General features: G+C 53.9%; 1 protein-coding gene across 1 annotated transcript in view; it reads right to left on the reverse strand.

Moving 5' to 3' along the window:
• ENG (endoglin) overlaps positions 1 to 23,099 on the reverse strand; it is a 57,921-nt gene that overhangs the window by 11,904 nt on the left and 22,918 nt on the right. Inside the window, exons 3-10 of the mRNA XM_065419014.1 lie at positions 15,517 to 15,654; positions 10,034 to 10,190; positions 9,074 to 9,239; positions 7,969 to 8,107; positions 6,762 to 6,936; positions 5,724 to 5,866; positions 5,283 to 5,423; positions 1,757 to 1,795 (exon numbers count right to left, since the gene is read on the reverse strand). Of these exons, the coding sequence (XP_065275086.1) occupies positions 1,757 to 1,795; positions 5,283 to 5,423; positions 5,724 to 5,866; positions 6,762 to 6,936; positions 7,969 to 8,107; positions 9,074 to 9,239; positions 10,034 to 10,190; positions 15,517 to 15,654 (1,098 nt within the window). The remainder of the gene's footprint in view (positions 1 to 1,756; positions 1,796 to 5,282; positions 5,424 to 5,723; positions 5,867 to 6,761; positions 6,937 to 7,968; positions 8,108 to 9,073; positions 9,240 to 10,033; positions 10,191 to 15,516; positions 15,655 to 23,099) is intronic.

Here is a 23,099-nt window from a genome sequence, read left to right on the forward strand (position 1 = left end):
GTGAGGGGGGGTGGAAACCCAGAGGGACAAAGGGTTCCCGCCTTATGCAAAAGATATATAAAGGGGTGGAAGAGAACAGAGAGGGAGAGGAGCCATCATGGAGAATCCCCTAGCTAACACCTAATCTGGAACAAGAGCTGTACCAGGGGAAAGAATTGTGCCCAGGCCTGGAAGGTGTCCAGTCTGAGAAAAACTTACTGAAGCATCTCTGAGGGTGAGATTATCTGTATTTAGTTTGATTAGGCATAGATTTGCGCATTTTATTTTATTTTGCTTGTGACTTACTTTGTTCTGTCTGTTACTACTTGGAACTACTTAAATCCTACTGTCTGTATTTAATAAAATCACTTTTTATTTAGTAACTTACTCAGAGTATGTATTAATACTTGGGGGAGCAAACAACTGTGCATATCTCTCTATCAGTGTTATAGAGGGCGAACAATTTATGAGTTTACTCTGCATAAGCTTTATGCAGGGTAAAATGGATTTATCTGGGTTTAGACCCCATTGGGAGTTGGGCATCTGAGTGCTAAAGACAAGCACACTTCTATGAGCTGTTTTCAGGTAAACTTGCAGCTTTGGGACAAGTGATTCAGACCCTGGGTCTGTGCTGAAGTGGACTGGAGTGTCTAATTCAGCAAGACAGGGTGCTGGAGTCCTGAGCTGGCAGGGAAAACAGAAACAGGGGTAGTCTTGGCACATTGGGTGGCAGCTCCCAAGGGGGTTTCTGTGATCCAACCCGTCACAGGGGGTTCCAAAGAGGATGGAGCTCGGCTGTTCTCAGTGGTGGCAGATGACAGAACAAGGAGTAATGGTCTCAAGTTGCAGTGGGGGAGGTTTAGGTTGGATATTAGGAAAAACTTTTTCACTAGGAGGGTGGTGAAGCACTGGAATGGGTTACCTAGGGAGGTGGTGGAATCTCCTTCCTTGGAGGTTTTTAAGGTCAGGCTTGACAAAGCCCTGGCTGGGATGATTTAGTTGGGGATTGGTCCTGCTTTGAGCAGGGGGATGGACTAGATGACCTCCTGACGTCCCTTCCAACCCTGATATTCTATGATTCTGTGATTCTATGTCTCTGCCAGGCCAGAGACAACGGCGAGTGATCAACATTCATCCATCGCCTAGCAAAGGTGAACACCTCGGGACAATGGGTTTGGTCTAGCTGGCTCCTCTTGTCTGAAGGGAGGGGGTTTGAGAGGAATGGACGTTACCGGGAAGAGAACGAAAGAAGCAGGAGCCTCTAAAGGGACTCACCCCGGGGGAATGGGGAGCGACTAGAAGAGACATTTTGCACCAGATTAAGATGAGGGGCGGGAGGCTGCGGCAGGGGCGGGGTAGCGGCCCCGGCCTGCCAGAACACAGGTGATCCCCCAAGGCCCGCAGGAGCAGGCTGAGCTAGGAAGGGACATGGCGTTTAGGGTGATTTATTGTTTTGGATGCGCCTGTGATTTGCATGATTCAATACAGACAGCATGCCAATGTTAGGCTGGCAATGTGTGTGCTTGTTGGCTGTGTCACAACTGGTTTTGTTGTCAATCCCCTATCAGGGCAGGAGGAAGGAAGACTGTTCCCTAGTCACCCGGATTTCTCTGGGGCAGTGGGGAGGACCAAAGCGTGAATGAAAGAGAGAAAGAAATGAAGGAAAGAATCTTCCCGAATCACAGCCTGGGCCTCCTGCTGTCCGGAGGGAACGCCCCAGACCCATTTCACCTCTCGGAAACAGCTTGGAGATTAAAAAACAAGCAACTCCTCTTACCTCAACTTTCTCCAGCGATGAAGCCAGTGTCAGGATCAGCTGGGAACACAAAGAGAACAGAAAGAACGTGAGACACTGGTGAATGGCTCACCAAACTGATGCCTCAGATAGTGCTCTGGCTCCTGGTTCCCGAAGAGCCGTGCGTGGGAGGTGGGAGCCAATCATTTGGGGTAGAAAAGGATTAAAAGTCCAGAAGACAGTGTGGTTTCTAGCCACTGGGGTCACTATGCAGCTTTGCATGCTGGGACTTGCAGTCTCCGCACGCCACCTCTGTATTAAAGACAAAAATGGCAGCTGCGGTCTCCTTGTCTGCAAGCTCGGGTGTTGCTATTGCAAGGTACTGAGCAGCCTCAACCTCCAACAAAGCTAATGGGGGGTTGAGGATTCTCAGCACCTCACTGAATCAGGCCCTAGCGACGGGCACTCGGCTGCGCTAGGGTTGGGCACCTCTGCCTGCTGGAGCCATGGGCAGCTGGAGACACACCGATGAAGATCGGTCCTTTACTGGCATTGCCTAGGAGTGATGTGAAACACATGGACAGTTCTGGAAGCGACTGAGTCCATTTTAGTTGCTTAACGCAGGGGTTCTCAACCTGTTTGTCCTGAGCCCCCCCCCCAACATGCAATAAAAACGCCACGGCCCACCTGTGCCACAAGAAGTGCTTTTCTGCATACAAAGGCCAGGGCCAGCGTTAGAGGATAGCAAGCAGGGCAGTTGCCTGGGGCCCCACGCCACAGGGGCCCGCACAAAGCTACACTGCTCAGGCTTCGGCTTTCTGCCCTGGGCCCCAGCGAGCCTAATTCTGGCCCTGCTTGGCGGACCCCCCCCAAAACCTGCTTGCGACCCCTCAGGGGGCCCCGGACTCCTGGTTGAGAACCACTGGCTTAACCGACGTAATGGACATTTCATTACCAGAAATTGCTATTGATACTAATTATAGAATCATAGGACTGGAAGGGACCTCGAGAGGTCATCTAGTCCAGTTCCCTGCACTCATGGCAGGACTAAGTATTTTCTAGACCATCCCTGACAGGTGTGTGTCTAACCTGCTCTTAAAAATTCCCAATGATGGAGATTCTACAACCTCCCTAGGCAATTTATTCCAGTGCTTAACCACCCTGACAGGAAGTTTTTCCTAATGTCCAACCTAAACCTCCCTTGCTGCAATTTAAGCCCATTGCTTCTTGTTCTAGCTTCAGAGGTTAAGGAGAACAATTTTTCTCCATCCGCCTTGTAACAACCTTTTAGGTACTTGAAAACTGTTATCATGTCTCCTCTCTGTCTTCTCTTCTCCAGCCTAAACAAACCCATTTTTTTCAATCTTCCCTCATAGCTCACATTTTCTAGACCTTTAATCATTTGTGTTGCTCTTCTCTGGACTCTCTCCAATTTGTCCACATCTTTCCTGAAATGTGGCACCCAGAACTGGACACAATACTCCAGTTGAAGCCTAATCAGTATGGAGTAGAGCGGAAGAATTACTTCTCCTGTCTTGCTCTCCTACTAATACATCCCAGAATTATGTTAGGTTTTTTTGCAACAGCGTTACACTGTTGACTCATATTTAGCTTGTGGTCCACTGTGACCCCCAGATCCCTTTCTGCAGTACTCCTTCCTAGGCAGTCACTTCCCATTTTGTATGTGTGCAACTGATTGTTCCTTCCTAAATGGAGCACTTTGCATTTGTCCTTATTGAATTTCATCCTATTTACTTCAGACCATTTCTCCAGTTTGTCCAGCTCATTTTCAATTTTAATCCTATCCTCCAAAGCACTTGCAACCCCTCCCTGCTTGGTATCGTCCACAAACTTTATAAGTGTACTCTCTATCCCATTACAGTAACTCCTCGCTTAATGTTGTAGTTATGTTCCTGAAAAATGCGACTTTAAGCGAAACGATGTTAAGCGAATCCAATTTCCCCATAAGAATTAATGTAAATGGGGGGGGGGTTAGGTTCCAGGGAAATTTTTTTCACCAGACAAAAGACTATATATATATATATATATATATACATACACATACACACACAGTATAAGTTTTAAACAAACAATTTAATACTGTACACAGCAATGACGATTGTGAAGCTTGGTTGAGGTGGTGAAGTCAGAGGGTGGAAGCGGGTGGGATATTTCCCAGGGAATACCTTACTGCTAAATCTAGCACTTGGCTGAGCCCTCAAGGGTTAACCCATTGTTGTTAATGTAGCCTCACACTCTACAAGGCAGCACGAATGGAGGGAGGGGAGACAGCATGGCAGATAGAGACAGAGACACACATCGTGTGTGTGTGTGTGTGTGTGTGTGTGTGAGAGAGAGAGAGAGAGAGAGATGCGCATTGCTCCTTTAAGTACGCTGACCCCACACTAAGAACATTGCCTTTTTAAGTAGATCAGCAAGTTGAGACAGCAGCTACTGCCAGCAAGCTCCCTCTGTCCTGAGCCCCGTTGTGCTTGTGCCCACCACCGCTCTATGAAGATGGGTGGGGTAAGCGAGGGGGCAGGAACAGGGGGAAGGGGGACACCCTGACATTAGCGCCCCCCCCCCCCACACACACACAGCAAGAAGGAGGCTCCAAGGCAGAGAGCAGGAGCAGCAAAGGCAGTGGGGGGGAGGGACAGCTGAACTGCCTTGATAGCCTGCTGGGCGGCTGCTGCACAGGGAACTTATGGGAGCTGGGAGCTGATAGGGGGCTGCCGGAAGGCAATTTGTTTATTTCATGCTACTTGCCCAAATGTCACTTCCATTAGCAAAGCCAGAACAGACAGCCAAGGGCTGTTTAGCAGGTAGCATTTCCCACCCAGTCCCTCAGTTTGACCAAATCTGATTTCCCCACCATTACTAGGAGCCTAAAGCAGCACCCCTTGGGTTGGGGCTGGGGAAGTGGCAAGGTGCAAACCCATGAACCATCTAACAGCGTGGATGCTGAAATGGAGAAATCTGAATTGGCATGCAGAACACCGGCATGTCGCTCAAGCCTTCTTGACTACATCCTGCTACCTGATTGGCCCTCAGCAGGATTATTAAGATTTAGCCTGATTTTCAAAAGTGCTGAGCACCCACGGCTGACAGTGACTGATATTAGAGTTACTGGGGAGCAGCTGTGCTGAAAATCAGGCCAACAGTGCATTAGAAAAGGGGGCTGGAATTAAGTGAAATACCTGCTGGAAGGCCAGTGGCTAAGAGCCCGAGTCTGCCCTCACTGAAGACAATGGCCAAACATCCATTCAGTGGGGGCAGAAATGGATTCTAACAGTCCCATGCTGTGAAATACACCAGGACTTTCCTCGATGCCTGAAGGTGACAAAGTCTCAGTGAAATACACCTGAAATCTCTGCCCAAACGAGGACGGCAGATTAATACCTTGGCGAGTCTGTACAGCGGGAATCTCTGCACTGGGGGGAGGGGGGCAATATCTCTGAGCAACAGACCAGGAATCAGTGTGCTGGGGGGTGGGGCAGACGGTAACACCAAGCCGTTCACAGGGATAAGAACGTAGACATTAGCACCATGTTGGACTATCACTGACCTTATTCCTGGCTAGAATTTCACTCTCCAGTTTGGTGTGGCAGTCCCCCAAATACCTTCTCAGCACAAAGTGAGTTTGGTTTTGTTCAGCTCTGCAACGGGGGTCTTGCAATGTGATATCCGTGATGTAGTCATTTAACTCCTAAGAGAAAGATACCAATGTATCCATCACCTGTTACAGGCAGAATCCCAGATTCCCCCCGGCATCCCGTTTGTGGAAAACATGTGGTTGGTCCCTCTGTTGCTTCTCTCCCCCCTCCATAGGGGCAGCGTAAGGCAGAACCCTCTGACCCCCAGCGTCCAAATGTCAGAGACAGGAAGAAACCAAGAGCCCAATTCTGTAAGGTGCTGAGCCCCTTCTCCCAGGTCCCAGTTCTGTTCCCACAGTTCTGTCCGGAGCGTGTGATTTCTCAAGCCCGCGCTCTTCAGCTTAGCCACTCACCTGTAACTTCATCTTCAGCATGACTATCTCAATGGAGTCGTCTGTGCACTTCCACGGTGGGGACAGACTGAAAAATGTTTGAACAATGTTGACGGCATCGGGGCGTTGTGCAGGTGTTGGTGGTGGAGTCTTCACTTCTGGTTCTATAGAAATCAACATCAGGACAGCATTGGGCAGGGCTGGAATGGCTCATTTCCTTCGGCAGCCAAGAGAGAGGCTATTGGTATCTACAAGGATTAACTCACTGGGATGACGTCTTTGCAAACTCAAGAGTAACCCTCGCAATGCAGGTGATGATAGAACCCAGAGGGGCTGATCTAGTGCTGGGGAAAGGGCCAGCCTGAGCTCTGGAGAGCGAAGTTATCTTGATGCTCAGAACAGGTACGGCACAGGCAGTAACAGGGCCAGCTTCCCATATGCTGCCCCACCAATGGGCCTTAGCCCTGAGCTGGAGACAGCCATCTCTTGAGGGCGGGGGGCTCGGTCCCCATGGCCCAGCCAATCCCGGGCACTTCTGTTGAGGCTGCCAATAAGGGGACCTATTTGTGTGAATTCTGATGTGGACACTTGCTCACTGGGATCTGGACTAAGGCCACCGAGCAACCACCAGATGACAACACCTCTTAGCGACTCCTGACCTGGGCTGGAGCTGAGCCAGTGACCACAGGGGTAGGAGGCTCGGCAGCCCATTCCCAACCTCCTGAGCCACGTGGCAATTTTGCCCGTGGGGCCTTTAGGGAATGGCTACACTGCGATTTAAACACCCGTGGCTGGCCCATGTCAGCTGACTTGGGCTCGCGCTACAGGGCTGTTTAGTGGCGGCATAGACCCCGCAATGGGTCCCAGAGCCTGGGCTCCAGCCTGAGCTCGAATGTCTACGCCGCCATTAAACAGCCCCGTAGCCCAAGCCCCGTGAGCCCGAGTCAGCTGACACAGGCCAGCCACGGGCGTTTAATTGCAGTGTAGACCTACCCTTAGAGCCTGGCTGACAACTGAGTCGAGTGGCTGGGCACTCGGCAGCATCTAGTGTAGACTCACCACATCTGTGCAGCTCAAGGGTCACATGGGTAGCCGATGGGATGTCCGTATATGAAGCTATGTCATCAAATCCTGTATCGTGGGCCAAGCCGATCAGGCCCTGCTCATTGTCAGGGAGAACTCTCTCATCCAATTGCTCGGAGGGGAATCTGCTGATCCGGTGTTTCCCAGACGCCTGTGGAAGGAGGAGAGAGAAGTAGGAGGGAGGGAGATAGAGCAGACAGGAATTGACGTGCTGGAGGGTGGTGGTGGCTGCTAGCAAGCTTGTCTGTGACCCACGAGCAATCACAGACCCGGCGGAAGCTGAGGAGGGTGCTAGCCATTTTTCAGTCAGGTTACTGAGGGCACAACCGGGTGCATCCTCTGCGGCCTTTCTAGCCCTTGCCAGCCTAAGGACAAAGCCTGCAGGAGCCCTGGTGTTCCGCGGGGTGACGTGGCAGCCCCCAGCGCGTCATGAAGCCCCTTTGGCAAAACTAAAGCTTTGCTTTGGGAGAACAGGGCCCCAGCTCTCTGCACTGCCCATGTGAGAGTCACCAGGACAAGCCAGTCTGTTCTGATGCCGGGATCCTGTCAGGACCCAGGCAAGCTGCAGTAGGCTGGGCTGGTCCTTGGAAAGAGATGGCTTGTGAAGCAATCGAGCATTGGGGATTCAACAGGTGGCGCTAATGGTTAAAATAGATCAAAACAGGAAGGGGAGCTCTGACCGCACCAGCCAGAGATGGGGAGCCTAGGGGAGCACTGCTTGCCCAACCCAGGGAGAAGAGGGGAAGCTGTGTTCCCCCCCACCCCTTTTTACTTTAACCTCTATGCTGCTGGCAGGTACCACCTTTCGTCTGAGCGCCGGCCAGAGGTCCTGGCCACTTGTAGACTTTAAACATCTCAGGATGCTTTTCACAGAGTAGGGTTGGTAAGCCCATTGTCCTGGCCAGATTCTCACTCAGTTACATTCTGCTTCCCTAAACCCTCCTGCTGTTTCAGTTGGACACAGAACTCTTCACTCCCCATCCCGGATTGCTCTGCAGCATGGCTGTGTGCTTTAAAACAACTGCTGTGCAACCTCTTACTCCATGGCTCAATGCGGCCCATTGCTCCCTGCATTCCAGCAGAGGTGGCTGCTTTTCAGGTGGCCCTCCCGCCCATGAACATTTTGAGCTGAAAGGCATCACAGAAATATGAGCTTTCTATCAGCATTTCTCTCCTGCCTTACCATGATGCTCACGGTGCGTTGCGTATCGATGTTCCAGGTCACGTTGGGTTGGCTTTGGAGGATCAGCAGTATTGCCAGATCCTGCAGCGGCTTTGCTTCAGGGCAGACCACGTTCACCTTCACCTCCACGGGCTGAGAGCTACAGCACAAACCCCAGAATAAACCGATGGGCTCATGAACCAACATGGCCTCCCCCTATGGTTACTCCACCTTCTCGGCCACAGCTGGGCCCCCCAGACGAAGACTCCAAAGGCAGGCCTCTTCTGCTAACAAGCCCTCCACCAACTTCAGGGCCTCTTTTGCCAACAACAAAATATGCCACGTGGTCCTCTCTCTCTGTCCCTCACACACACATGGGCCTAGCCAGAGAGGAATCACTGGAGACAATAGAGTGGGTGGGTTTCAAGACCCTCCACACCTTTCCCAGCCCCACAGACCTCCCACCCCACTGGCCTCACAGTCTCCCTAGCCAAGCCCGCACTTAACTGGGGGCTGTCCCCCTCCATCAAAGAGGGAGATACCCCACACTGCTCTACACCCTGGCCTGGGCCCTGACAAGGTGCCATCCCCTTCCAGAACACACTCCCCAGCCCCTCACCCCACACGCCAAGGGCGGGACCCTTATCATCACTCTTACCGCTGCTGGGCTCTTGCCAACAGGCAAAGAGAACCACAACCCTCCTCCAAATCACCCCATCTGTCCTCCTCCTTCCACTGACCCCCGACACCCACAGCTCCGTCTCCAGAGCTCACAGACCTGAATCCCTCCTTGAGCCTCACCGCCCACCCTCTGACCAGCACAACTTCTCCCCGGGCCGAGCCTCGAGACATGCTGGGACCCAGCCAGCATGTGTGTGTTGGGGGGAGGGGCTCCCTTCCTAAGCGAAGTCCCACTGCAGACACCGCCTGGCAGCACAGTGAGCTTAGCTAACCTGCAGTGCAGCTCTCGGACTCTGTAAGAGGCGCCCCCTTCCCCGCCCTCCCCTGGCTAGGGAAGAACCTGCAGCCAGCCTCAGATGTATTCTGATGGGGGGGCCCGGGGCGGAGAAGGCTCTGTCCGACCCCTCCCTTCGCGAGCGGACAGGGTTGGAAGCACACCAATTACCTGGTCTCCGCTGGGCCCTGCTGCATGCGCAAGATGTGAGCCTCCTTCCCCTTCTTCGCACCGGGACTGGTGCAGCCTTTAACCTCTTGGACTAAGAACTCGGTCTGTAGGTACCGCCGGGCATTGAACCCAGGCTGCACGATGCAGTCCTCTGGACTGCTGGCATCTGGGAGAGAGAAGAAAAATCATCCATATTCTCTACTGAGCTGCAGTGACCTCCCTCCCCTACCTCGCAGGGGCCTGGTCTCCAGGCCAGGGTGTGGGACGGAGCGGGGATGTCTGACTTGGGCTCCCATGCCCCTCACTGCTATGCTGCAACATACTGAGCCCTGGTAGAAATAGACACAGCTCCTGCTGACGCCAGTGGGAGGTGCAACCTCTTACACCATGGCTCAGTGTGGCCCATTGCTCCCTGCGTTCCACGAGAGTCAGCGCGGTTGGTTTTAGACACACACGGCACTGAGATTCTCAGCGGTACCATTTGGTATCGAGGAGTTTTGTCTATAGAATCCCCTTCCTCCCTTACCCACTCAGCCTGTGCTTGACTAGCTCCAAACCAGCTCCTGTAGGCAGCGCTCAGCACGATCCGCTGCTTGCGAGAGAGCGCACGCTGCTGAGATGCGAGCTGGCATGGACAGGCGAGGCCACTGCTGTGAGGAAGTCCACAGCACTAACAAAAACCAAACCTGCCATGTCCTTACTAAGCCTTCAATGAAAGTCTAAGCCTGAGTCAACAAACGTCTTTTGCCAAAGTGGCTTTTCACAGTAAAAATGGCTCGTTTCTTTTAACAGCCTAACTCCCCAGCGACGGCCCGCCAAGGAGGAAGGGAGCCATGTGCTGCCCCCTGCTTTAAGCATGTGAGAGTGAACCAGCACGACAGCTGGGTACTGGGGAGCCTCCAAGGGGTGACAGCACATCACCGATGCCAGCTCCCAGCCCCGAGCACTTCCAGGACCCACCTTCGCCCACTCGGAAGTGGATGTGGTGGGGGGTTTTCAGCTCGGTGAAGGAAGTGATGCCCCCATAGTGTTCTTTCACCCGTTGTACAAGCTGCTCACCACTGGTATCCTCGAAGGCGCTGGACTTGTTGCCCATGACTCCAATGACCATGTTATTCTGAAAAAAACAAGCCAGCAATAGAATGGACACGCCCGCTACGTCTGGTGACTGGGCTCCCTGCTGGGGCAACACCAGAGCCCCACATCCCACCAAATATCAGGCTAGCCCCAAACGGACCCGGGAGCATGCCTATCTCTGGAAATCAGGCCCAAGGGTGACCAAGCAACCAGACACCAAGACCCCACAACTTCCCATTTGCCAACATTTGTGTAGCCAGCCGGCCCAGCTCTCAGGGGGATGATTAGAGCCCTGCGAGGGGTCTCTCCTTAGACCCCAAATCCCAGGCAGGTACCACACAGGCAGCCTGGCTGCGCATGGGTTCTGGCGGCCCCACAGGAAGGCTGAATTAGCTGGCATGGCGTTGGGATTTTCCAGGAACATTCAGCGGAGCCGGCAGCCAGCCTGTCTGAGCCCCTGGGTCACCTTTGCTGGGTGAGCGCATGCCGGGGAAGGGGGCCAGGAAGCATGAGCCAGAGCTGGGCTGGCCCTTCACTTCCCCCAGGGCAGCGCGTGGGGGGTCAGTGGAGGGGCTGCTGGCAGGAGTGGTGCCATGGTCGAGCTGATAGCTCTTTGCACCCTGCCCCTACCTCCGCCATTGTCAGCCCGGGTTATTATTAGACACAAATAGGAAGGAGGTGTAGTTTGCTAACAAAGCTCCCAGCCCCGGCCAAGCTCACTGGAGCCAAATCCCATCCCTGACCTTCCTCCAAACAGGCAGAGGAAACGGGAGCTTTTTCAAGTTCTGTGCGTCACTCGCTGCTCAGACTGGCCCTCCGCTCAGATCCAGGGCCAGAGGGGAAAGCCAGCAGGGCCAAGTACAGTGCCTGAGCCACGGGGAGGGGCCCGCCACAGGAGGCAGCGGGAATCGGGCAGAGGGTGCGGGGCCTGAGCCAGAGGGAGAGGGCGTGCTGCGGGAGGCAGGGGGATACAGGCCGGATGGGGGGGGCAGTCTGGGGGAGGGGCGCGCTGCGGGAGGCAGGGGGATACAGGCCAGATGGGGGGGGCAGTCTGGGGGAGGGGCGCGCTGCGGGAGGATACAGGCCGGCTAGGGGAGCAGTCTGGGGGAGGGGCGCGCTGCGGGAGGCAGGGGGATACAGGCCGGATGGGGGGGCAGTCTGGGGGAGTGGCACGCTGCGGGAGGATACAGGCCGGCTAGGGGGGCAGTCTGGGGGAGGGGCGCGCTGCGGGAGGCAGGGGGATACAGGCCGGATGGGGGGGCAGTCTGGGAGTGGCCCAGACTGCCCCAGGTGTCTGGGGTTTTGAAACTATTTGCAGCCAGAGGATCTCCCCGGCTCCCTGTCAGATTCTCTCTGACACCCAGAGGCTGAGCGCAGCGCTGGATCCTCCATGCAGAAGCACACTACAGACGGGATGGCGAGCTCCTCCCATCCCATCCTTGTTCTCTCTGCTGCACACAGACCCCTCACAAGGGGGGCTCTTCGCAGGCTTTGCTAACCTGTTGACAGCGCATCTCCTGACTCAGACACAGGGAGACAGAGAGACGTGGTATAGAGCCCGGGACGTACCTACGGGGACCCAGGAGGAGAGAGGGCCGGGGACCTCCCAAGCAGCAGGCCAAGCTCTGGTTTAGGCTGGCGGGAGGATGAACCCAGCTGTTCCCTTCATCCTCACAATTCCTCACGCAGCCCTTTGAAGTTCCACACACCCCATGGCTTCTGTGCAGCTGTGTCGCCCTGTGGCTGTGCTGGCCTGGCTCCCAGTAGGAGGCAGGGGCCCAAAGGCCCCGCAGAGGGCAATGCTAACAGGAAGGCAGCCGCAGAAAGGGTATGAACGCAGCTGGATGGGAGGCCCTGGCAGCCAGGGCTTCCCGAGGAGCGAGACGCGCAGAAGCCCCCCAGAGAGCAGCAGGGAGGCATGGGCCGCATTGACCTGGAGGTCGGGCCCACTAACCACAAACCAGGAGCTGATCGGAGCCTTAGCAAAGCATCCACATGCCCTCTGCAGCGAGCACCAGGCCAGGGCTGTTGCTACAAGCTCCCGCGAGCGCCCTCCTGGCCCGTGAGCCAATGCTGCGTTGCCAGCGTTTCCACAAGGGGTCCCCCTTGGCTGTGCAGACGCCTGTGTCCCGCCGGGGAGGCATGTGCTGCACCGGGGAGCACTGCGGGCTGGGGAAGCTAGGCATGTCTCCTCACATTAAACCACCTATTGAAGAGGGATGTAACCCGGCTTGGCAAACCAGCGTCTAGTAAGCGGTGCTGGGCATATGGAGTTGAGTCCTAGAGGAAGGGGGCCCAGGGCCTGCTACTGGCTGCACAGGGCTCAGGGCCCCCTTCCCACTTGCTGGGTGCATGAGGTGTTGGTCTCCCTCTCACTGGGAATATGGAGGTCAGTGGCCCTTCTTTCCCTCCCCTATGGGGTGTATTGGGCTCAGATCCTCTCCTCTGCAGGACAGGAGGGAAAATCGGGCCTTTATTAACCATAAAATCCTCCCTGAATTGTGAAGCCACCCAGGAGCACCGCCAGCTTTTCTGCCACCCTAGGCGGCGGAAGGTCCCGCCCCGAAATGCCGCCCCCCACAGAGGCAGCGGAAGGTCCCGCTGCTGAAATACTGCCGCGGTCGCCAGCCCCCAAATTGTAGTGCCCTAGGCGACCGCCTAGGTCGCCTAATGGGTTGCGCTGGCCCTGAAGCCACCTCTGGTGCCCAGTACAAAGCAGGCCATGACTGCTGGTAAACAGCCTGGACACACCCCTCCCTGCCCCTGGCACCCACCCCCCCACTGCCTAACTGCCAGCACTGACCTTCAAGAGTCCTTTCTTCACCTCCTGGCCTAGCTCTGCATTCCTTCCAGTCCCCGGCCCCAGCCCCATGCCCACCCCCACCGGTTCCCCCACGAGGGGTGCAGGACTTGGCTTCTCAGCTGGGGATGTTCCCTCAGTCACTTGGAGGCAGCGCACATGTTTCCGATCGGGGGTCACACGCCATCTCCAGCCCCTGCTGTTTGTTATCAATACTAATGGGTCCTGGGGGGCTTGGTTTGGAATTTGGAGGATTTCTTCCAGCTGGGGCAGTGGCCAGCAGCTAACTGGCCAAGAACTCCCTCTTCCATGGGGCCCACTGCTGAACCCAGCCAGAGGAGCTGAGCTGCTCTCTCCAGATGCTGCCAGCTGTTTGCTTCCCATTCTCACAAGAAAAAACAGACAGACAGACAAAGGCAAACAACAGGACACAGGAGCCAGAAAGACTGAACGAGAGACCTAGACAGAGACATTTGCTTCTCCTCTTCTTTCACACTCTCCTCCCCGCCCTCCTATCCAGGGCACACTTCCATGTTGTTTTAATAACGTCCCTTCCTATAAGGGACTTACTGACTTCAGCTGTCATCTCTCCCTGGGCAAGGGGAGTTGATGTGGAGTTAGTCAGGGACCGGCACAGCCTGCCAAATTCCCAAGGGAAGCAAAGCCAGATATTGGGGGGTTAGGGAGTCAAGGCACCAGCATGTGTTAGTGACAATAACATTCATGCTATTGACTGTTACCATGGAGTGCGGTAGTATTGTTTAGTGAGTAGATCCAGAACTCCTGGGTTCTATTCAGAGCTGGCTCTTCAGATTGTCCAATCAGCAGCGCTGTCTAGCTATGGTGCTTATATGTCCCTCATCACCATTTTACCCGAGTGCCTCACAATCTCTAATTTAGCCTCACAACACCCCTAGGAGGCAGGCCAGGGCTGCTCTCCCCAGTTTACACATGGGGAACTGAGGCATTGAGAAACTAAGTGACTTGCCCAAGGTCACACGGGAAATCGGTGGCAGAGTTGGGACCTGACGTCCGGTCTGTTGAGTCCCAGGCTACCCCCTAACCACTGGGCCACCCTTCCAAATGTCTGTCCCTACCAAGCCACAGTCATGCAAACAAACAGATTCTGAGGATTTTGCTGTCTTGGCCAGCTGGCAGAACCAGCCCCACTTCTGCTCCTGCCTCTGCCACGGACATGCCCAAGGAACACGGAACAGCTCTGTGCCACAGTTTCCCTACATGTAAAATGGGGGACTGCTAATCTTGCCCTGCCTCACAGTGGCCATGTGCCCCTTTATTCATGCATGTTCGTAAAGCATGTTAATGCCACCAGGTGCCCGAGAAGGCAGAGTGTCATTAGAAGAGAGGCGAGCAGGTGGCAGGGCAGAGGATGTGCCAGCGCCAAAACCCCAGATACACATTTCCCCAGATCTCACGTGGGGTGGAGGAAATCAGCACTGTACCTAATGCTTCCCCTCCAACCTGCCTCTAGTCAGAACATGAAGGAGAAGAAGGTTGGATCTTGCTTGCTTTGAATGCACTGTCCTTCACCTGGCTCGCTGAATAGGTGACAGTCCAGTCTGCTTCTCTTCTTGAGTGGGGCAACCTTCTCACCCCTGTAGGGAGCCCAAGGGGTCCCCATGTTTCATAGATTTACATCCCTGTCCCTGGAGGCCCTGTATTGTGGCCGCCATCCTTTCAGCCAAGGAGGATTGGCGAGGCAGCATATTCTAGGGCGTAGGATACTGGACTGGGAATAAGGAGACCTGAGTCTTATTCCCAGCTCTGACACTGAGCTGCTGGGTAACCTTGGGCAAGTCACTTCCCCTCTCACCCTCTATATTCAGACTGCCAGCTCTTCAGGGCAAGGAGTGTCTCTCGCTCAGCGTATGTACAGTGCCTAGCACAATGGGGCCCTGAGCTCAGCTGGGGCCTTGAGGCGCTGCAGTGATAACTGAAAACGATGAAGGTGGACAATGCTGCTCTATAATCACGGAGGGCCAGACCTTAGAGATGTGAGGGGCTCCGCCTCCCCCACCACGGTCTGCGCTTCCTCCGACTCCCTTCTGACTGGGGACAAGACCTAAGAAGGAGGCTCCCACCCAGCGGTACACAGTGCTACACCAAGGCTGTCCCATTTGCTAGTATGAGGTGGAGTTCCAGCTGCTCAGACCCTTCTCAAGCAAATTCCTGGTGAGTGAAATTCTCCAGGTGCGCGCGGAACCCAGAGCCTGACGTGTTTTTGTGGGGAAAGTCAGAACTCAATCCGACTGGCCCTCGTGAGCTGAGTGCGGAAGCCGTGATGTCTCCATCCTCTGATGTTCTGCTCAGATGTTCCATGTGCGGCTCAGGCAGCAATGGCTGGATCCGATTTTACTCAGACGGTCTCAAAAAACTCACCGTGCGGCAAGACTGAGCTGGAGAACATTCGCCCCAAAGGAACTGGTTTGAGAAAGTGCTGAACAAGCCAATGGGAGCCGGGACACGTCTGTGTTCCTTGTGACAATCACGTATGTTTAGGAGTTCCGCTCAACGCTGCTAACGTGTTTCCAGGGACAATACTCACCGAGACAAAGGTCGGGTGGAGATCCACCGAATGAACCGTCACAAGACAGTGCTTGTCACAGATGATCACAAACAGCACCTTTCGCTCAGGTGGGGTGGTCCTCCCCGCTGAGGACACATTCAACTGGAACTGCCACAACTGCAGGAGAGAATGGGGATAATGTCACTCATGCTTACTGTAGATAGGTGCTCTCGGGACAGTGCCCCCTCCACAGTGAGGTGCAGAGACGGCAGGCTAAGCCTGACTTGATGGTAGGGGGAGAGGAGGAAACCTCACATCCACATTTCATGGGCCAAGCCTCTGTGAGAACATGGGCCAGCCACACAGGGCAGCCAAGGGCTTTTCAGCCTGGGCTGCTTGTGCTGCAGATAAAACTAAAGCCAAACACAGCAAGAAACAAATCGAAAGTCTCCATGAGAGAGAGCGATCCGCTTGGTACCATTTTGCCTGTGGGTTGGGCACCTCACGCCAACTGCCCCTGGACCCAGGCAGGGAGACACCGCTACATGGACAGGGAGGGAAGGGGCCAGCTCCGTCTCTGGGGTCGATGGGGGAGAGAAGGAGACCCTGACTATGCTCCGCTGATGTGTGTATGACCCCGTCCCTGTGCCTCTATGTTCTATCTTGAACTGGATCCTGCTGAGGACTGGTGAGGACAATTACACCTGGTCTATACCCGCCCCCCTTCCCCCTCACCTCCCAGAGCAGACACACTGCTCTATGCAATGCCCCCACACTCTCCATTCACCCTGCTGTGCAAAGAGCCCAATCTCCTTCTAGCATTAGTGTCAGGAGAACCCTGTCAGGACTTGGAGCTCCCGTTCATGTCAGAAGCAACTGAGAAGATGACGCAACCCCTGCATGGCTTGTTAAGAACAGGACCAAGGTGGAAAGACCTACACAAACCCCACGACCTCTCTCTTCGGGCCACCACAGCTAGAAGGTAGCTGAGAAGCGGCCAGGGAGTGGAGCAAAGGGGTTGATGTCCTGGGGGAACGAAAGCCTACTTGATTTAGGGTCACCACAGGGAAGCTCAGGACCCAGATTCTCAAGTCTCAAGGGCCAGGAGTCAAGCCCTTGTCCGGCGCAGGGGGGAAAGCGTGAGTTTGACTGGCAAGCCACAAGAGCAAGGTCACCTCGCTGCTCCTCCGGGAGGCGGGGGCTGGAATGTGCCTCCCCGATGGTTTGGGTTAGTTTCAGCGGAGGCGCTGGCTGTTGTCACCAGCACACAGACACGCGCAGCGGCCCGGGGAAACTACCGCCCCACCCTGGCTGGTGCATCCTGTGTGAGCTCAGACAATGCGGCTGCACCTGCAGCCACCGGGGGCTCCCCTGTCCCAGGCCCTGCCCAGGCTGGCGTGGTGTTTACAGCCATGCAGTGTGGCACAAAAGCTGCTCCATGCCGGCTGAAAACAGGAGCCTGCTGGGGAGTCTCATGGGCTCCTGCAGCTGGTTCAGGTTCTGTGCAGCCCCTCCCTGCAATTTAACTGGAAACCTCCCTCCATCACCCCCTAACTCTCTCCACGAACGCCCTCCCACTGCCGGGCCATTGCCTCAGCTCCCCCTACAGCCAGCCTGGCGCACTGCAGCCAGGAGAGCCCTTCCACCGGCTTGGTTGGGGGAGTCTCAAGTTTGTCTCAACCAGTCCCATTGCCCAGGGAGGTCCAAACTTTGCCCAACCAAGCGCCACCACAGCAGCTTGCCATGAGCCCAAGAGCCACAGCCAGTAGGAATGGAGCAGAGCAGACTGCAGTCCTTCCCCCACCCCCCAGCCCGCTGCAATCGGGCCTGGTGGCCCACAGAGAACCCAGCTCTCCTCTGCTCAGATTAAGGGGAAGCCCCACATTTCTGAATGAACACTTCAGGCAATGGCAAGCCGCGCTGCCGCCTACTAGCCACGCTTTGGCCACTCTTGAAGTACACAGAGCACCTGTATGTACAGAGCTCAGGGGCCAGCTAGTTCCGCCAGCTTTTTTGCTTCAAGACAGTCCAGGGGGCCCTCAGACACTGAAACTTGGGGCATTAATCTGTACCAAACTGGGGTGCCTAGAGTTAGTCTCCTAAATCTGGCTTCAGGTTCCAAACTGCAGGGACCAAGTTTGAACACTGCCCCCTAAACTGTTACCCCACGCTACCAAGTACAGGATGGAAAACTCCCAGGCGTTAACCACAGTAATGGACGGACAAATTAACAGAGACACCCTCCAGCAGCACCTAACCCTTCTCCCAGCACCGTCCGAGGGGCATCTGCATGGCACTGCACCCCCTCCTGAATCCCGCTTCCTGCCAGAGCCTGGCTCTTCCCTAGAGGCCACCCAGGCTGACCCTGCTCTGAGGAGCTGGTGATGGTTGGACTGTGGGCTCTGTGATATAGGGCTGAGCTTCCCATGTAGGATGGCCAACATTGTATTTCAAAAGTACGGGACTGTTTTCGTAGCACCCCTAGGGGGGAGGAGTGCCCTGTGCCAACGGGGCTGGGGTGGGGTGCCCACCACCACAGGGGTGGGGGTACTAATCACATGGCCGTGGAGGAAACCTTCCACTCCCTGCAGCAGTCAGGCAATCTGGGCTGCCAGGACCCAGCTCTGGAAGTGAACAGGGCAGCACAGGAGGGGCAGCCTCGGGAGGGGAGTGGAGAGATGCACCCGTGAGTACTGGCCCCCGCTGGACAGGGCCCCCTGCTGACCCCAGCTTTCCCTGTTCAGGCTCTGTCTGGCAGGGCAAGTGGACTGGATGGGGCTGCATGCCCTGGAGCGGCGCTGAAGGGCCAGGATGAGGAAGGGGCTCTGCCTGGCAGGGGGGTCACTACTCCCGGGGTGCAGCCTCCCCGCTCGCAGAGTCTCTGCCAATGTCCCCAGTAGAGGAGCGTAACTGCTGGTTGGTGGCTGCTGCAGCAGTGGGGGAGCGAGGCAGGCAGGGAGCCCGGGCCTGGCAGCCAAGCCCCTGCACAGAGCCCTGTCCACTTCCCCTGCCAGACAGAGCCCCTACTAATTCCAGCCTTTCAGTGTGGCCCCATCAGGTCTTCGTGCCCCCCCCCCCGATAACCTTATTGTGCCCCCCCTCAGGGGACCGTGCCCCAGAGTTTGGGAACCTCTGCGCTCCAGGTACATTGGTTCAGTAAATCATGGGACTGGTTCTGCATTACTACATTGGCTCATGTTACAAACTGTATCATTGGACAGTAAGGGAATAATCAAACTGGCTTTGCATAATAAGACTATTTGTAATATGTTGAAAGACGGGATACAAGGTGCCCTGCACTGATTTAGTACGGGACAGACCATTTTCTATTTCAATACGGGACGTCCCTTGTAATACGGGACTGTTGGCAACTCTATTCCCACACACACACACACGCCCAGATGATCTTATCAGGAGCTACTGGAAATGAACTGCCAAAAAGTCTACCACCAGCCTCGTAAGAATAACTCACTCCTATTACAAGCCCAGTCCCGATGCGACGGCACGAGGCGTCCTGTAAATATGACTGTGTGGGTGGCCACGGGACCCCAGCCGGTCGGTCCCCTTGGCCCTGTGACGGGGAGGGCCTTGGTTCTATTTTTACCACCTGTTTTTTCCAGGGGCCATTGTTTCTCTCCTCCAGAGTGGCGGGAGGTTTTATTTTACCCCAGTGCTGCCTTTTTCATGGGGATCTGCTTATAGAAACCGGCTTCCAGTAATTCTTCTATACGTGGAGCCTAGTCTCTCTCCCTCGGCCCCCTCCTCTCAGTCGGGGCTTGGTGCCAGCTACCTCGAATGCCACGGTTGTGACATCAATGGCTGGCTCCCCCCATCTCCTCTTTACATAAACAGTGGGGGGCGGGGAGGGGGCAAGTCCATGCTATTTAGTTACATGATACAACACACTGCCCCACAACCAGGTCTCCCGCCGTCTCCTCCCCCCCTCGTCCTTGCCTTCGCAGCCAGGCGATGGAAGCTGGTCTGGATCCTCCAAGCAGAGAGAGCAAACACTGGCTGCGTCCACCCAAACACTGGGCTTGAGGCCCAGCTGTCGCTGTCCCTGATTCACGGCATCTCCTGTGGGGAGGAGCCCAGTGTGGCTCCAGAGTCAAACTACTTCACTTGGGGCAGCACAGGGGCCAACTGTTGGTTCAGGCTCCTCTCCTGGAATAGGAGGAGGGTCCAGTGGTTACGTGCTAGCTGAGACTTGGGAGAAGGGCTTCAAATCCATGCTTGGCAAGTCACTTAGCCTGTGCCTCCATTCCCCGACTGCAATCCGGGGATGACAAGCCAGCCCTGCCTCCCACGGGGTTGGGAGGATAAATACATCAAAGATGGCAAGATGCTCAGACAGTGCAGTGATGGGGCCAGATGAATCCTTGAGACAGATCCTTAGATAGCCTAGAAGTCAGCTTAGCAGAATGGCATGAAGGGAAATATTTCATGGGTGGGTGAAGTTCTGTGGCCTGCAACGTGCAGGAGCTCTGCCTAGATGATCACAATGGTCCCTTCTGGCCTTAAAGTCAATGCGTCTATCAGACTTGAATCCCTGTGGCCCAAAGCACCACCCCAATGATCAATGCAGCTGCTGAAACAGATACTACATAACACTGTTGTACTGCCTGGCCCCCTGAAGATCCCCCTTCAATGCATCACCCACACAGGCCAGTAAGAGTTGTGTTACCCTACACACAGGCTAAGAGGGTCAGCGCCTCAGCTAGTATAAATCAGCATCACTCTATTGAAAATTAAGCTATCCTGGTTTAAACCATTTGAGGGCCTAATCTGGAATTTGAAGTGCAGTCAGTGATCGCTTTCATGACTGCACTGTTGAAGCCAGGTAGGGTGACCAGATGTCCCGATTTTATAGGGACAGTCCCGATATTTGGGACTTTTTCTTATATAGGCTCCTATTACGCGCCCCCCCCCCCCCCCCCCCCCCGGTCCTGATTTTTCACACTTGCTGTCTGGTCACCCTAAAGCCAGGGCTTAAAGACCCCCCTGGGTGGTGACATTAGTCAGCCCAGGCTGTGTGTGTTAGTTTGGGATCCTAGCCTGTAGAGCTGACGCTTGCTTACATGTATATAAAAATGTGTTGAAAATGTAAGTAGGCCCAAAAATCTGTTTCCTAAGAATAGACATGACAATAGCCAAGCAAGGCCTGATACAACGTGAGCAGTCAAGTGGGACAATTCTGAGGCAAGTCACAGATAAATTCGGGCATAACCCAGGTCGTGTTGTTTTGGTCCTCACTGGTTTTTACAAGTGTTTTAAATCAAATGTTAATGTTTTGGGCAATGTTATCTATATTGACAGTTATTGGTATGGCATTTACACAGATGTCAATTCAAATGATGCTTAATGTTAAATAGCCAGTAAGGAAGTAGAAAATATTTAATTATGGTAGTGGAACTACAGGTAAGGTAAAAGGTAGATTTTATATTAATTAATGATGGGGTGTTGTTATAATTGATTATACAAAGGGTAACAGGCTAATTATAGCTTAGGCAAATCCATCCACCATCAAGGTACTGTTAGAGAAATGATTATATCCAGTCTCCTCGTTTAGGGACCGCTCACGTCTAAATGCGGCTTTCCTCTTAGCATGTGAGTATCAGTGCAGGGTATGGTTATGGTGCCAGGCCTGATTGTTAAATAGATATTTGATATTAAATAACTTTTAAAATTCTATCACTCGTGTTATTCACAGTCCGCCACAAAATTAAATGATCTGTAACAGCCCCAGAGGCTCAAAGCTTAAAGAATTCAGTTTGGTTTTAGTCCTTATTTTTAAATGACTAATTCGGGACACATAAACCTAAGGTCATAGGATCCAGGTGAACCACAGGTGCTGCCTGCGTCCAGGAGCCTGTGACCGAAAGCATCACTGTATTCACACCCTACACACTAGTGTAATAATCTTTGTACAAAATATGCCTTGTGAGGTATCATCTAAAAACTAATAAATTGCTGGTCAGTAATAGCCTGGTGAAATGTATATAGCACCATTCTATGTACAGTTATGAATTCCCCTGTTATAAGCACATGTTCAGAGCCAGACAGCCCTGCTGAGGAAACAGTTGTTAAACTGGTTTATCCTAAACAAAGAAATGTGCGTTTACCTCACGTTACATATAAGTAGTAAACAGGGTCCTCAAGTCAGCAGGGGGAGGAGAGGGTAGGAAACAGAACAATTTCCATTTCAGCAAACACAAGTGGGGGGAAAAAAAGAGGATGGAGCCTCCTTCTCCACCAGACTCCACGTCGCCTTCCTCACTGCATGATAAACTTTCCTTGGAGGGGTAACTTTCAGAGGAATCCATTGCAAAGGTTCACTGGGCTATCCAAGAAAGGGGCCAAGAACCCCAATTTCTCTCTCACCCAAGAAGACAAAGGCACCAGCTCCTTTGGGCTTTGGAGAGAGATCCTGACTGTGGATAGGGTCAGTCACCAGCTTGCTGAATGCCTGGGGTGAGAACAGCCATCTTGAACAAAATCTGGAACCAAAACTTGCTAGATTAAGTTTTAGACTTTTAGGTGTGTTTTTGCTGGTAACCGTCTCTAACTGTATCTTTTATACTTGAATGCACTTAAAATCCTATAGTCTTTTGTTAATAACCGTGTTTTATTTTTAATCTAAACCGATCCAGTGCTGTGTTTAAACTGAACTATCTGGTAACTCCAGTGAAAGCAACAAGCTGTTGAATCTTGACTCCTTAAAGGGGCAGCAAACCATAACATCTCTCTGAACTGCCCAGGAGAGGGCTGGACATTGCAGAACAGATGTTTTGGGGAAAATCCGGGACTGGGAGTGTGTTGGGGTCACCCTGCAAGTAGTAACCCAGGCTGGTGGAAGCCAAAGTGTGGCTGAGGGGGTGCAGACCGACTGCTAGGGTCAGAGTGCTGAACCAGACCTGTCTAGCACACAGACACTTCAGGGTGTGACCTGCAAGCTGGTACGCTGGCTGTGAGCAGCCCAAGTTGGGAGCTACAACAGCAAAGCATTGTGAGGCACCCAAGGTTACAGGGCAGGCGATAAGACAACCCCGCACTGGGCTGGACTGCACCCTGGAATGTGACAGAGCCTCCATACAGAATTCCCTATAGATTCAGTACAGCTGGGTTCAGTCTTTTCTCCACTAGGGGGGACAGGCCCGACGGGCTGCTCATCGAATTGTTTCGCTATAGGCTGCCCACAGGTGAAAAATGACATAAAAATAAAACCACCTTGGCTGGCACATTATGTTCACACCAGCTTCCCCGCTGCACTGTTTGATTCTTCTCAGTGCCCAAAGCCCAAACGGCCTCTGGACCGCAAAATAACAACTGAAACCAGGGGCCAGCTCCTCAGCGGGTGTCAATCGACATGGCTCCATTGCCTTTAGCAGAGGATCTGGCTCAGCATCCACAAACGGGTGATGCGACCTTTAGAAAGCAGAGAGAAGCCCAGCAGCCTTCCTCCGGCTGGACACAATAAAGACTGTAAATATCACACCCAGTCCTTGGACACAGAGTTAAAGAGGAAACAGAAAAGTCTTGCGCCCTACCCTTCCGTTGGCACTTTGCATTCGGTTGCACATAGCCGTTAAGCTGGGATGCTTTTTGTTCTCTGCACGCTGCAC

This window comes from Emys orbicularis, chromosome 18 (assembly GCF_028017835.1).
Source record: "Emys orbicularis isolate rEmyOrb1 chromosome 18, rEmyOrb1.hap1, whole genome shotgun sequence".
NCBI classification, from domain to species: Eukaryota; Metazoa; Chordata; order Testudines; family Emydidae; genus Emys; species Emys orbicularis.